This window comes from Bactrocera latifrons, unplaced genomic scaffold (assembly GCF_001853355.1).
Source record: "Bactrocera latifrons isolate USDA-ARS-PBARC rearing strain unplaced genomic scaffold, ASM185335v1 scaffold_584, whole genome shotgun sequence".
NCBI classification, from domain to species: Eukaryota; Metazoa; Arthropoda; class Insecta; order Diptera; family Tephritidae; genus Bactrocera; species Bactrocera latifrons.
This window is the reverse complement of record NW_017537250.1, coordinates 100,545-117,255: the sequence shown is the minus strand read 5'-3', so window position 1 is coordinate 117,255 and position 16,711 is coordinate 100,545. Positions and strand designations below refer to the sequence as shown.

Genomic DNA, 16,711 nt, shown 5'->3' with positions numbered 1-16,711 from the left:
ATATAATTTTGTTACTGTTAGCATAGGTTTAGTGCAATTTTTATTCCATATATATTAAAAATAACAAAGCAGTATATGATTTTTTGTGAGTTTTTTACGATTTTAGTAGTAGAAACAAAAACTATATAAAAAAAAAAAGCGAAATTAAGCTTCATTGCACATACCAATGTAAACGTATTTTGAATATTTGGTGCGCATATGATACAATTGTACTCTGTTCAGTAGACAGTAACAATTAATTGTGTTGATTTTGAAAAAAAAAAAAATATCGTTTTAATTCACGTCAAACGTTCGACATAATATTCGCTAATTTGACGATTATATTCACAAATTATTCAATTTCCATTTAACGTAGATATAGTAAGTAGTATACATGTGTTTAAAAAAAAATTATATTAATGGGCGCTTATGGTGATGCAAACTGCGCAGTATGCGTGATGAAATCTGTTCGATAACGCAAACCTAGTATCTTTGCCGATATTGAAAGTTCGAAAAAACATCAATATAGTAGAGGACACGCATGAAACTTGCAACATTTGAAAAGCAGTTGCACAAAACTTTACAGCAAAACCAACTGTGCTAGCTAAATTGACATTGCAAGGGAGTTAAATATAATTTTGATGTTATTGTTTTTTATTATATTTCTGGATGTTTTTTTATTCTACAAGATATAGTAGAAAGAAATAGTCAAATTTTGGAATAATCTGTTTGACTTTAAAGCTATTCGCAATTAATAAATATATTTTTTTGTACCCATTAATTGAAATCGATCTTTTATTTTTGATTACTGATTACTATGTAACTCGTCAGCGAGTTCCATGCAAGGGTATTAGCCGGCAGAAAATCAGTGCAAACTGCGCAATGTACAAGTATTTATTGCATTTCCGAAAAAGTCCAATATTTTTATTCTGTATAAAAATATTTGCAATATTTTATTGCGCTCAAAAATTCATATTTATGACCTTTTTATTTACAAGGAAAAATTGTATTAAACAAGTAATTTTCAAATATCTGATCTATTTTAAAATGCAAAGTAAAATATCTGATTTAATCACATCTTAATCTGGCTATGTTAATAAATGTGTTTCTCACTGAATTAAAGTTAATACTTTTAACTATTTAATATGTTTGGTTTAAAGAAAGTATACTGCGATTAACACGCAGGCTTATGTATACGAACATACTAAATCTTAAAATAACTTATAATATTAATATGTTGCAAGTTCATATATGTACATATGTATATCTATTATTAAAAGACCAAATTATCCAGCAGATGAAATGCTTTAAACCATTAAACCTGGAATTTGCTTACATTATATTCTCATAAGGGACCTTAGTAGGAAAATCTAGAAATGGAATACATTCCTCTGCGAAAATATCTTGTATACGTAAATTTAAGTAAGGTGTTTTCAAATAGATTCTTGAAATAATTAAGTTTTATGGTATACATAAATATGCTTATGTATTGTGGGAAATGGAAATAAGGAACAAAAACAAAAAAAAAAAAAAAAAATATAAATCACCATATTTGGCCTTATAAATTTTATATATATGCCATTTAAATCCATTTAGATAATACGTTTTTACATTGCGTTTTTAAAGATATACAGTTTTAAGACTATAATATAGAAGTGGGAAATATATGCATTTATTGTGTTATGTATGTACAAAGAGCATACTGGAATTACTCACGCCAAAAAAGTATATATGTACATATGTATGTCGATTAATTGCTGTTTGATATTTGCAAGCCGTATCGTCAATAATAATTAAAAAAAAATTAGGGACGCAAAATCAAATATTTTCAATATAAAACTTGTACCAAATATTCGCAAAAATAATTATGGATTACTAACAAAATGAAAAAAATAAAATAAATAAATATGCTCTCCATTTTTATTTTTTTCGTATCAAGAAAAAAGAGAGAGATTAAATCAAAAGTGTTAATCCCAAATAGCTTTCTTCAAAAGGGTGAAACCCATTTTTTCTTTTATAAATGGATTCAATTATAAAACAAAGGATGTCAAGTCGGAATCCAGCTGTTTTTCTTCAATGTGCAGCTTTGCAGTCTTGAAACAAACTTTTAGAATGCCCTAAAATAGCTAAAGAGAAAAATATAATGCATATTCTTCTAAAGCGTTCCATATAGTTGAAAATATCATATATGAACATTTTTTTGAGAGTTAAGTTCGTTTTGCATTTGCTTAATTAAATAATTAGCACAATGAGGACTCAGGTTTACTTATTCTGCTTCGCAAATCCAAAATGCAGGAAAATATGAAAATTTATTTGTGTATTTAAAATTATATGTAATTATAACTTAACGGGTAGCTTGAGCTCTGCCCTTATTTGATGCAACAGCGCTATTTGTCGATGTTTGTTGTTGTGGTGCAGATGTTCCTGTACTTAACACATTACTATTAATGCCGCTTGTACTAATAATGGGCATTGCTGTAGATGTTGCACTGGACTCAATTACAGAATGATTACTACTATTAGCGCCACTTGCCACGACTGTCGATATAGCCATCGTTCGGGAGCAACGTATGCAGAAGTAATCATCATCGGCTTTAATTTGACTTCTATTTAGACCAACGCAGTACATATGGAACCATTCATTGCAACCGCCATCACATTGTACCCAATCAACTTCACGACCAGTTGGTTTATGACAGTTTTCTGCGCGACACTCTTCTTCATCATCTTCTTGTTGCTCTGTTTGACTACGTTGAGAGTGCTTTTTTTGACCGGTAACATTAGTACTGATGTTCGAAATGGCTCCAACGCGTTTTCGCTTCTTTTGTCCTGAAAGCGTGTTTGAGTTTGTACTCCCGCTTCCACCATTTGATTGTTTACTATCAGGAGCATCATCTGCTTGCAGTACTTTACTATTAGCATCAATTGTAGATTTTCGTGTTGTCTTTTTAGATGAAGAACTGTAGGGTTTATTGGGAGTTCCAGTCTTTTTACGTGGCAGTGGACAACTGCTATTAAGTGGTTCTAATGAGCGACGCTTTTTATTAGCACCGGTGGGGTTCCGAGCACTAACACTGCCACTATTGCTGTTAGGGCTACTCTGAACTAATAAACTGTCGTTTGAATCTTCAGCAGCTGAGTTAACGTTTGAAGTCTGTTGAACAGATTGTTTTTGTATTTGATGTTGCTTTTGCAGAGCAGCTGCTTCTGCAGCACAAATTGGTTGAATAGCTGATAAAATACGCCATAATTCCAATGACTCATCTAAGGACACTTCAAGGAGATCTCCTTCCATCATTAAGTCATTTAGATTTTCTTTCTCACTATCCGACAATAGCTTTTGCAGCTCAGGTGGCGGTGCTGCTTCAACATTACATAATTCTTCTTCCTCATTACTTAACGAATCTTCAACAATATGTAATCGGTCTCCTTCATCATCATCGGTACTATCTGGATTATCTGAATTCAGCGCATTGTCTTTGGAACTACGAATACTTCTACGTCGTAGCTGCTTATGAGAACTACTTCTTTCTAAAATCGCAGTTATACCAACACCCTTTCGTTTTTGTTTACGTTGTTGTGCAATAATTGCTTCAAGTGCGGCGGTTACATCTGGACTGGTCAACACCTTACGGGCACGATCTTGCCAATTCATGGCGCGTTCCGCTAAACAACGCAATGCCTCATCTTCCGGTAAACGTATAGGCAAACGTTGCAATGACACCAGAAGTGGCAGAATAATTTCGAGCCGAGGTCGCTTTGATCTAACACATGACGGACAAAGCCACTTTGGGCGTGATATAAAATTACTACCTGACGTCATATTTGATATTCCGATTTGTGGCGGCACACAATCCTCATGGAACCAATCACGGCAGAGCTGGCAATTAAACATTACTCCTTGAAACGGAGATTTACACAGACAATAAAGGTCTTTTAATGGATTTTTTGACATATTTTGTCGCCTAAGTTCGCGCATATCTCGCAATTCTTTCTCTTCCGCCTTCTTAAAAGAATCTACTATTTGAGCGGGATTCATTTCCTTTACAAACCCATCTTCAAATGGCTGTTTTAAATCTGAGTCAATTATGACAGATTCGGAACGGGGCATCAACACTTCGAGTAATGTATAGAATGTTTGCTTTTTCAAAAAGACGCGCGCAGTATTGTCTTTCCACTCATGAGCACTATTCAAATGACCCTGCATGCGTTTTAATTCTTCAAGTTGTATAGGAATACATTTACCCCTTTGAACTATTGCTTCAAGAGTATGACAATAGGGAAAATGATCGTTGGTCTGTAACTGTTCTACCGAATGTAACCACTCTTTAGCTTTTCGCAATGCATCTTTTAATGTTATATACGAGGGAACTTGACCTTCTAAATCAGCAGCTGTTTTTAAAAACTGTTCAATGTCAGCTAACTCATGTTGTTGTGTTGTACATCGAAAATATCGCGACGCCTGCTTTTCCCAAGCTTCTATTGCAGCGCCGATTTCTTGTAATTTTCTCATTTCCTTATCTATTATTGGATCTGTTGGATCCACTTCAGCTGCTGCACTATTCAGCAAGTTCTTTATATCACTATATGTCAATTTAGTATTTCCGTTTCGCAAACCTTGTGAACGTTTATACCATTTTATTTGTTTTAGACGAATGTATAATTGATTCATCAGCGGCAGTTCTATTCGAAGTGAGTTCCCCTCACTTATTAATTGATCTATTTCAGGTTCTTCCAATAAATGAATTGATCGATTTAATAGCACATTTGCACGTTCCAAAAATTGTTTACCAAGAGAAAGAAGCTCTCTTACGGAAGTGCCTTCCTCTATAATACAACACAAATTGTTAATTTCTTGCACAAACAGCTCTAATTCCTCCATGGTAAGCTTATATTGAGCTGCTTCCTGGTTATTGTCGGAGCGTGTACGAACCTTTTGAAGAAAATTGTGTATTTAAAATAAAAATATCAGTATTTTCGGATAATCATTATAAAGCTGTGTTTTATATAATTATTGGAATATTTCTATTTATGTGCATTTTAGAGTTTTTTTTTTTAATTCGAGAATACCTAAAATATCTGAGAACAATATATTTTTATTATTTTAAAGCCTCGTGATTTGTAAATCTCTCGGCTCTATGTAAAAGTATATATGTATGTAATTTGACAAGGTTTCTTCACAGCTTATAATATAAAAATCGCTTACAGTTTATCGACCAGTCTGTAGACGCAGGCTTAGGCTTAAGGCCCTTGTATCCATGTTTCCAAAGAGAGATCACATCGCTTCGCTAGCACCCAGCATGACTATGTGATCCTTAGTGATTTAGGGGAGGACGCAATAGACCTAAGGTCGCGGTGCAGTCCTCATGTAATAATCTAATATAATCTACAGCTTATATAAAAACCGATTAAAATCAATACCCTTGTGTTTGGCTTGGTTACTGCCGAAGTTAAAGTTTTTTGTTGTTTAGTCGTAAGTTAAAGCCTTTGATTAATTAATCTGTCGTAACGATTTATTAAAGTAGAAATTCGATATTTGCATGTATTTTGCTTGATATGTTTGTGCAATCGATGTGAAAGTTTGTGGATTTTATTATATTTATAAAATGATGATTTGGAAAAAAATCAATAGTGTTTTATTTTTTTAAAAAAAATTTTTCATTTTTGCTGCCCTATGCTCGGGCTATTAAATTTGGGGTTTTTTTTTCATTATGTTTTTAGGTTCAATAACATAATGTTCCTTTCACAAGGTGTTGTTATACCCCTTGAAAACGTAAGAGTAACAGTTGACCCGTGAATTTTTGTTCATGGTTTCTGAAAATTTATGCACAAAGTAAAATAAGACGGTCAATTTTATTAAAATCATTATTGAAAACTTCTAATGAGTTGGGCGATGCATCCTCATCCTCATGAGAGAATGAAATGAGGATGATAGTTGTTGAAGGAGATTTCCTACCTAAGTTGAAAGCACTCGTAGAGATTTTGAACGTTTACTTAGACCCAAAAGTACAAGAAAAAGTTTAAAATGAAAAGCTTATTTTCGAAGCATCTTCTACTCCTGCCTAAAGCTCGTATCAATTTCTAAATATCTTTGTCCAATTTTTCCTTTAACTTCATTTCACAAGTTTTCGATCGAGTTTAGATTTTATTTTATTAAAATTGAGTATTAAATATAACTTCACGACTGAAAGCGGTTATTTGTTCAAATAAACACAACTAATGACCGATAACTATAAGTGCGAAAAACCAGTGTCCAATGAATTTATGACGAAATTTAACAAGAACATATTAGCAACATCTGAACAGAAATGATAACAGTTATTTTCCTACACGTATAAAGAGTCGTGGTAAGCAGTATTGATCTCCTAATAAAAATATTTTTGAAAATATCGCTCTCTTACAACTAACAGATATTTGTAATTATGAATGGAAGTATGCTAAATCTCTGTCCATAGCTGTATATTATATGTATTTATATATAAATCATGTCAAATAAATTTACCTTGTTTATTCCGAGTTGTTGAATGACAGTTACGCATTTTTCGGCTTCGACTATAGCTGAATTCAGGCGATCTATTAGTAGCGATGACGGAAATTTCTTAATTTCAGCTTCCTTGCACAATTCCTGTAATTCAGCTAATGGCGCAGAAGTGGGCGTATTAGCATCCATAATGTCGCGACATCGTGATAACCAACGTTCAAAACTTTGTGCTTTGGCTTTAAGCTTTTGAAGCATTAATGGCATTTCATCTAGTGTATATCTGTAAAGAAGACTGTGTTTTTCTGGAATGCAATCACACAGAATTGTGTAATGGCGGAGACAAACGATTGACTTGGTGCATTCACATGATACAGCAGACAAAAAACATGTAGTATTGCATTCTTGACAATGTCGCTCGTCGTCTGGAACAAGTTCGAATGCTTTTCGCTCAGCGCGAGTAACACCCCATTCCAACAAAGATTTTCGAAGCTTCTTTTCGGAGTCTACCATTTCTGCCATGTCGATATAGCAAGCTGTTGCAATGCCAAATGTGAGTTTGGCTGGTTCTAGTGCCATTTTACATACTAACTCATCGTGAGAAAAAACGCAAAATCGACGCAACATTGAATAGTGATTAACACACTCCCGACCCATCTTCAACCAATCAGCGGGAGCGAAGTTCACAGCTTCAGCAAAATTGTAGCCCTGATTAAATCCTGCATGATATGCACGGGGAAATGTTATGACAAATTCTCCAGCATTTTGATCAGTGCGATAAACAGGAACTCCATTATTCATTAAAATGTTCGGATTCATTATGGTCACTAGCTGATGCAATAAATCTGGCTGCGATGCAAAAAGTTCCGGAGCTGCCTGTTTCATCGTTTCTTCAAATTGTTCTGCCCAATAGCCCGGAACACCGTACCAAGTTTTTGGTTCTCCCCAATGCAAATAGTTAATGGAGTAACTCCAGTGGTCTTCGTTATGCCAGCAAAAAGCGGCAAAACACATTCCTACATACATCCAGGGTGCATTCATTCCACTGATATCAGCATTGATATGGCCCAAAATTGAGTCTTCCAGTAATGGTAAATTATTTAAATTCCAACTAGATTCGGCGTATTCCTGATCCCCTGGAAGCAAATATAAAGAGCTTTTCGTTGGAAACCCCGACCCATGATCCATGGTATGCAAATCAGCTCCATATTCTACTGTTACATCTTCATCAATCGATGAAACAATGCGCCAAAATTCACGCTCCACTAAATTTGTTGGAACCAAATGAACTGGTTTTCGAAAATAATCCGTTTTAAACTGGTCAGCCATTTGGCCAAATTGCTGTAATGTATACTCTCGTTCTGCTTGCTCAAAGCCAAAGGCTTCAGTAGGCTTACTAACTTCTTCTACAACACAGCGTGGGCAAAGCCATTCACCTGAAAATATGAAGAAATAAATATTAATTTGCTATTTACTTATATATCATGTCCATATTTTACAAAAAGTTACCTTGAAAAATGATTGTGTAATTTCATTAATTAAAATTAATTTCATAAATTTATTCTTGATAATACTAATATTATCTTGATGGACTTACCTTTAGGAATACTGGACAATGGTGGCAACAAGCAAAATGTATGATAGCTGTCGTCACATCCGTCACACAATAGCATTGATTCTTCCACATCACCACGATTGCATATGTGGCAAATATACTTCATTAAAGGATCCACTATTTGAGGATCGGGTGCTTTCTTTAGAGCAATTGAATTTCCAGAAGATGTAGCACCAGCTTGACCGCGAGCCCCATTGGCAGACGACGAAGTACCAGCAGCATTAAAACAATTTAAGAGATCCCGCTTAAAATCCTCCTTTGTTTCAATCTTAACAATATTACGTGATGCCGAATTGTTCAATCCACAATTGGCGCTAGAATTGGCAAAGCGTTTAGACCGTCGAGCGTTATTTTCATTTGGGGGTGTAATTTGTTGGCGAGTTGGTATTTCGTGTGTCTTATAATCCGTACCATCTTCAAGCTTCCCTGCATCCACGCTAGTGCTGGCTCCCGCCCCAGCTCCCAACACTTTACCAGAGGTATAAACCTCAAATGGATGAAGTATCCGCTCGTAATGGGCTTTTAAGGTTGCTCCAACGCTTTTGCTAGATGGATACGACATACGATTTGCAACTTTTGCCCATTTACGTTCTTTTGTTGTTTGTTCCATACCTCCTTCTTCTTGGACAACCCGATGTAAGGTATATAAGTCTAATGCTTTACGTTCAACCATTGGTATTTTTAAAGAAGAACCCTGTAGTTCCCAAAATTTGGCAATTTGGTCTAAAAAATTAAGTTTCACTCGAGTTTTTGCTTCTAATTCGTTGAGCCGTTGTACCCGTGGTGTAAATTTTAATTTGTCTACATCTACAGCAAATGGTGGTGACCACGATTCTGGTGGTAAGATTTTAGCTATTCCACATTTTTCCGCAATCGGTCGTATCTTACTAATGTAAGCTAGTGGATTCTTAAATTCTTCGTGCGTAGGGCGAAAAACGGGACATTCAACCGGTGTATCAAAATGAAATTCTTCTGTTTTATTCAAATTAAATGTACTCGAGCTATGAGGTTGTAAGTGTGTTAATAGTTTACCCCGACCGCGGTCATTTGTTGGATGAGGACAACTATTATGATATTTTTTGCCTGACCCAGTGGTGAAATTTGTACTACTACAGCTATTCGAACTTAGCTTGTCATCACCCGAACTAGCCGCTATAGCTGAAGTAGGAGCAGTGTTATTACTTCCTCCATTGTTTTTATTAAAATCTGAAGAACTCATACTTCGTTCGCTTCCACTAGAATTGTTTGATGACTTTTTGGCCGAATCTCCACCACTAACATTGCCTCCAGTCGAAGTTCTAGTACGTAAGCGTCTAGCGGGTGTAATGTTACCACTTAAACCACCTGTCGATGTGGATGGACTCGAAGCAGAAGTACCCTCCGCTGCTGATACTTTGGTTGCCATGACTTCAATTAAATTGTGCGTCTATAATAATAGCCCAAAATGTAAAAGAAATGTATTAAATAGAAAAAATGTCCGTTGTTGAATAAAAAAATATTATGTAAATATTATGAGTTATAGCTTTTTAAAGTGTCCGCTCTGTTCAATTAGCTCAATTATTTTACCTTTAAACGCGTTTTTGAACAATATTTTTCTAATTGGGTACAGTTGTAATTCGAAGACAAATAATCCAATCGATTTGGTTTCTTGTCTACTTATTTTGTATATTTTTCTCGGTGCAAATTTGGCGGGGAAAAATTATATACTTTTTTTTAGAAAATTTGCTGATTTTTCAAAGTCTACCATTTTGCAAAATTTCAAATTTTTTAATAATCAGGCTTATTGTAATGACTTTAATGTAAAAATGTATTAAATTTATTAAAAATAAAGTGAATAATATAACGTGGTGCAAAGTAATAATATATAATGAATAATATATAATGAATACATATGATATTTACGTTACAATTATTTTTTATTTTCGTTGTAGAATATAAAAATATTATATAAATTGTTAAAAAATTTTGAGTTATAGCTTTCTAAAGTGTTCGCTCTGTTCAAACAGCTCTATCATTTTACCTTTAAACGCGTTTTGAACTACATTTTTTTAGTTGGGTGCAGTTGTAATTCAAAAATTGGTTTGATTTCTTGTCTGCTTATTTTGTATATTTTTCTCTGTGCAATTTTGACGTGGGAAAAATTATATAAATTTTTAGAAAATTTCCTCATTTTTTAAACTCTTTTATATATCAATAATAATTACTATTATTACTATGTATTGTAAAAATTAAAAATTTCAAAATTATTAAAACGACAAAAAATAATAAAAATTTACAACAAAACACATTCAACTATAGATAAATCTATTAAAAGATAGTGAGTGATCTTTACAAAATGAGCTCCATATGCAAGACATCCGATGAAAAAATGATATGAATGATATTTTAGTTTAATTTCATTTATATTAATAGAAGTTAATATTTTATTTGTTTTTTTAATTGAAACACGAACTTTAGTCGGTGCATTATTTGAAAAACAATAAAATCTGCTGGTTTTGTACAAGCACAAAAAAGCTAATTTGCGCTTTAAAACAAAAAAAAGTAAAATTCAACGTAATAAATTAAAAACTATGATTATAATTAGATATAATTTAGTTTACTTATGCTTACTAAACACATAAAAAAAAATTTGAAGAAAATTCCGAACGAACGAAAATGTCCGAAAAAATTTTTAGAAATTATAATGGTAAGGTTTGCGTATTATTAACATAATAGTACGTCCCCGCAGTTACAGTTTGTGTAATCCACAGTATTTTCATTCTTCTTGATTGGCGTTATAATCGCGTAAGCGGTGTCTACGCCAATCAAGAAGAATGAAAATACTGTGGATTACACAAACTGTAACTGCGGGGACGTACTATTATGTTAATAATACCGAGTTAACAACAGCGCGCCAGTCGTTGCTTCTTTTCGCTACGTGGCGCCAATTAGATATTCCAAGTGAAGCCAGGTCCTTCTCCACTCGGTCCTTCCAACGGAGTGGAGGTCTTCCTCTTCCTCTGCTTCCCCCGGCGGGTACTGCGTCGAATACTTTCAGAGCTGGAGTGTTTTCGCCCATCCGGACAACATGACTTAGCCAGCGTAGCCGCTGTCTTTTAATTCGCTGAACTATATCAATGTCGTCGTATATCTCGTACAGATCATCGTTCCATCGAATGCGATATTCGCTGTGGCCAACGCGCAAAGGTCCATAAATCTTTCGCAGAACTTTTCTCTCGAAAACTCGCAACGTCGACTCATCTGTTGTTGACATCGTCCAAGTCTCTGAACCATATAGCAGGACGGGAATTATGAGTGACTTATAGAGTTTGGTTTTTGTTTGTCGAGAGAGAACTTTGCTTCTCAATTGCCTACTCAGTCCGAAGTAGCACCTTTTGGCAAGAGTTATCCTGCGTTGGATTTCTAGGCTGACATTGTTGGTGGTGTTWACGCTGGTTCCAAGATAGACGAAATTATCTACAACTTCAAAGCTATGACTGTCAACAGTGACGTGAGTGCCAAGTCGCGAGTGCGACGACTGTTTTTTTGATGACAGGAGATCAGTATTTTCATTATATTATATTTAAGTGACCGATGCTGTATTCTTTGATTGATAGAAATTTTAAATTTAGGACCTTTGAAAGATATATGAAAAGCTAAACAGTGTTAAAAACTTATAATTTCATCATTTGGCATCGTATTAAAACGAAGTGCACGCACCCTTCTTTATAGAAGACTATAGTAAGAAGCAGAACAAATTAATGTCATTTACGTTCCAAACCCTACTTTGTTTTAAAATAAAAAATTGGTCGGGAATTATTAATTTTTTCAGCAACATGTCGAAAAAGCCAAGAACCATTATCAAAGAACAAATATTTTAGCCAAGAAAGTAAATGAATGCCATTTAATAATTGTAGATAATTTAGTGAAGTGATTTCAAATTAGCCTGTGCGAAACAATAGCGACGCGAAAGTCATCTAAATAATTATTTAAAAAATTGTGAATTTTAAACATTTATAATCGGTATTTATAATCAGCTTCAGATTTGATAATTACCACCCAAAGATATTTTCGAGCCGAAAATAAGACAAGACGTTGAAATGCTCTAAAATAATGGAAGAAAACTTCGCAAAAAGTTCAATGCAAAAGAAATACCTTTTGTTTCTAAAATGTCACTTTCATATCCTATGAGTCTAAATGAAAAAGGATCCAACAAGGTGATTTTCTTATCACGCTTAAGCTCCGTTAAATCGGACTGAAGATACAAAAATAGCAGCTTATTCCAATATGTTCGGTGAATTAAAGAGAAGCAGTTATGAGGTAATTGGAAAAAAAATCATTTGAATAGTGCCCCTGAGTAGTACTTAATTTGTTTATAAGTTGTACCAAGGGACCGTAACCGTCACCGCATAACTATTATTCTGTGAGCAATAAATAAAACATCTGAAATAACTTTAATTCTGTTAGCGAAAAGATTAAAATATAACGATTATTTTGTAAGAAAAAAATAGAAATAAAAATTAAGAGTATTTGACATATTTGTTTAGTCTTCTAAAAAAATTATATTATCAAATCATATACAGTTTTCCACTAAATAATGGGGGTCCCAATATGAAAAATGTGTGGAGCTGCATAACATGTAAATGCCGCAGTAAATTAACTGTACACACAATGGAATACTGGCATTTAAATGCGAAACACACTTTTATTGTCATGAAAGCTATTCTACTTCAACTCTGCTAGTTCTCGGAGACACTTGTTATTGCTTTCCACAAAATAGGTATGTCGTTTGCAAAATAATCCTTAACATAAATAATATTCACAAAACTAGGATCGTAAGTAAGCAGCTATTTGACTAAGTTATTGATTTATTTAATCGTTGGGATTTTCTCCAGTGGGAAGCATTGTACATAAGAAAAGCGGGAACGGTAAAAAAAAAAAGATAAAACTAGGAAAAACTTATAAAGAGATCCAAGAAATCGTAAATAGCTCTCGTCCAGTGTTTAAAAAACTGCAAATTAGCAGCAGTCGCAAAATATAAGCTATTCGATGCTTCGACTGTGTGTAACATTCTAAAATAAGCAATTGCTTTTGCTTCTGCTTTTGTAAAAATCAGAAGTCGCAGTCGAAGCATAGGCCAAAATCATGAAAGCAACGAAAAACAAAAATCATCAGCAGGCCCCTTTTTTCGTTTTCTTGCTTCGGATTTGCTGTTACTTTCAATTGTGGCAGGTGCTTAAATGAGTTAAGCATCCACCTCCACTATTCGGAGAAACTGGCGCAACCTAATGCTACATCGCAATTCACCACAGCTGATGACACTACAGCACAACTCAACACATCTATATGCTAACCCACCCAATAAAAAGGATGGGCAACGGAAAAGCGGAATTTTTCAAAAACAATTCGGCAGGCCAATTCATCAGATCAATTCGCACATCAACTTTCGCTCAACACTGCGCCGCGTCAACACTACCTTTGGCTCCGATCCGCCCGCGGCGACTTATAGCGATCCAAACCATTGGAGAGTAATTCGATTTCAACACAATTTTATATAATATCGCACAAAACCATTTGTTAAATAAAGAATAAGTATACACATATTGTTCCTTTTATAAATATACTGTTTTTTTTTTCTTTTTAAACCCTAGCGCGGGTGTGAGTGCAAATTGAAACATGTACTACACTGGTTTGTATTCCCCCATAAATTGGGTCAACAATTAAACAGCAGGTGATGGCTTTCGGAAGTCGTCTGCAGTCGAAGCCTCAAAAAACGAGGCATTCGACTTATTGTTGCTTTTGATTTTTGATTTTGACGCTGCTACTTTCAACTCCTTGACTATTCCTTGTCGTTTTTAAGATTACTTGTATTAAGTATGCAGCAAGAGAAAGACCTAACCAGCTATGGCACCAAGTGTAGTGTGGAATTATTTTGAGAACAAAGTAGGTGAGGGTCTAACCATATGCAATATATGCAAAAACTCTCTTAAAAACAATACAGTGTCTAATTAAAAAACGCATCTTACCAAACAGCACAAAATCGATTTGTGCAATCTTCAAAATGTTGAATCGGTATCAACAACTTCGTCGAATAAAATTACACGGAAAAAGAAAATAAAAATTGAAGTTAACAAAAATCTGCTCTTAAGATCGTATATTGGATTAATAACGGAAAATAGCATTCCTTTTAATGTTTTAAGTTTACAAAGCATGCGAAATATCGTCGATCCAATTTGTGAAGGTCTTAAAAGTGCAGATGAAAAAAAAAAATGACTTAAATGTAGCAAACTGCAAAAATACATTAGAAATAGTGGCAAATAATATGAGGGCTGACCTAACAAATAAACTTAAAAACACACTGTTATCTTTAAAAATTGACAGTGCAACACGAATGTCAAGAAATATTTTCGGAATAAGTGCGAATAAAATAAAAACTATTATCTTGGGAAGAATGAAAAGACAAGGATCAAGTGGAGTGCAAAATCTTGCAACTAAGGTGGTGAAAGTGCTTAATATTTATAGTATTAATTTAAATCAAATCGTCTCCATTACTTCTAAAAACGGTGCAAATATAGTTAAAGCAAGCAATATTTTATCATTTGTTTCCGAGGAATATATTGAAAATGACGACGATGTGCACCAACGATGATTATCTAAACAAAATTGAATGCATAGAAACCATACCATATGGATTAATAGGCAATATACAAGTTTGTCATTCTGTTGCACATATTGCTATATATATAAGAAAAACAACGTCCAACGGGTATCGTGAAATATTTGAACGGAAAAAATTGAAAATGCCGCAACTTGATTTTTCAGCCAAATCGATTCAGCCGTTGTTGTTGTTGTTGTAGCTTTAAACTTTACTTTATTACTAGCTTTACTTTTCACTTTAAAGTGAAATATCTCGAAAACTATGAGTCTGAGGACGGTATATGTGTATACATTTTTTAATCCTGAGGAGCTCCTCTATCCATCCGTACCATCAAATCGCGGCGCCGGAAGAATCGTAATCGTGCCTAAATGTCGAAATATTAATAGACGTTTAGTAAATTACATTATTAAAAAATTTTTTTTTTTGTTAAAGAATATGAAAAGAGTCGTGTTTCTCATATGGTCACCCCCCTATTTTTTATGGATAACTGTATATGCGACCCTTCCTTTATAATATTTTTTAGTCAGAAATAATTAACTAAGTGTAATTTTCTGTGCCTGGTTGCTCCGTTTTTTCGAAGATTATTTCGTCGTTGCGGTGTTTTCCTCTAACACTAACAAACAAAAAAAAAATAAATAAATAAAATAAATAAAAGACTTAAAGTTTACATGTATCGTTATTATTTTTCTACACTTACTTTTCAATTTTACAGAATTTGTTTGGATCACACTCATATTTTTTGAGCAACGCAAATAGGTGACCGACACTGAAGTGAATGAACAATATCACAAATAAAATTTTTATGCTTTGTGTTTTACGCGTAGAATATCGTTAGAAGTTGCTTAAAGAGTGCTTGATGTTTATGTTCTGTCAGGATACACTTTTTGGACCAAATATTTTTCTTAAGGACAGTAGTGTTATTTTGAGCATATATGTATGTAATAAATTCTATGATAAGCTGTGTCGACTTTGTTAATTAAGGATTTTGGGAGTTTTTATAAATTTTATGTATCGTCTTACAAGTATACTACATAGCATAGAAATTCTCTCTGAGTTTTTGAGTTGAATCCGATAAGTACTTTTGTAATTCGATAATTAATTAGCAAAGGGTTTTCGTTGCTCTGGAATATTTGTGAGGAGGTAGCTAACAGCAGTTGCAACTTTTAAAGTGTTTTCCTGAAAACTTTTTGAACTGGCGTCTATGGCAGAAAGAATGTAGATTTCAAAAATGTATATAACGAATTATATATGATTTTCAAACAAATTCTGAAATTGATTTCATTAACTTTTGTAATTATTGTTACAAATAATCATAATTACAGTGTAATAACTATATACATATATTATATATATGTGCAGTTAAATGCCAAAAATAAATGTAGATATGTTTTTAAAAGAATGAGGTGTTGGATTTAGTAGTTTAGATTTAAAAGAGAGATTTAAGAAATAAATACTAGCATCAAGATAAAAATACTTCCAGTATGTCAAGAAACTTTTTACGCACTGAAAAAAATATATTTTTTGACTTTGAATGCAAAAATATCGCCTTTAGTTATTTTATTTTTTTTCAATATATTTTGCAGAACTATTATTTAGCAAATTTTAAATTAGTATGCAGAAAAATAAAAACAATGCAATGAGAGGGAAAATTTTAAAACAACAAAATATGAGAGTACACATTTTTGACATTGTTAAGAAACTTTTTACACACTTTAGTTTTCGATTCTGTTTTGTTTTATTTGAAGAAAAAACAGTACTTTACCGTTATCGAAAATCTTTAGCTGAGCTTGTGGAGATGTGTATCGCGAAAAACAATTTATAATGTTTTAGATAGATAGATAGATAAATAATTGAGGAATGCACTGCGACCTTAGGTCTATTGTGCCCTCACCTARCTCACAGGGACTCGCTTAGCCCCAGCATATTGATGAAGTCCAGTATTCTGCTGGGTGCTAGCGAGGCGATGTGATCCCTATCCGGAAACATGGCTCCAAGGGCCTTC

The 16,711-nt window shown here is 33.7% G+C and overlaps 1 protein-coding gene across 5 annotated transcripts in view; it reads right to left on the bottom strand.

The window, feature by feature from the left end:
* Positions 1 to 478: 478 nt before the first annotated feature.
* Positions 479 to 16,711, bottom strand: part of LOC108974724 (lysine-specific demethylase lid) — a 20,694-nt gene continuing 4,461 nt past the window's right edge. For 3 of the 5 annotated variants that reach the window (XM_018942734.1, XM_018942738.1, XM_018942737.1), the window contains 3 exons: positions 8,055 to 9,498; positions 6,482 to 7,893; positions 479 to 4,912 (listed from right to left, as the gene is read on the bottom strand). In XM_018942734.1, the coding sequence (XP_018798279.1) occupies positions 2,324 to 4,912; positions 6,482 to 7,893; positions 8,055 to 9,477 (5,424 nt within the window). In that variant the 5' untranslated portion in view covers positions 9,478 to 9,498 and the 3' untranslated portion in view covers positions 479 to 2,323. Of the gene's footprint in view, positions 4,913 to 6,481; positions 7,894 to 8,054; positions 9,512 to 16,711 lie in introns of all 5 variants that reach the window. The other 2 variants (XM_018942739.1, XM_018942735.1) reach the window with 2 other exon arrangements.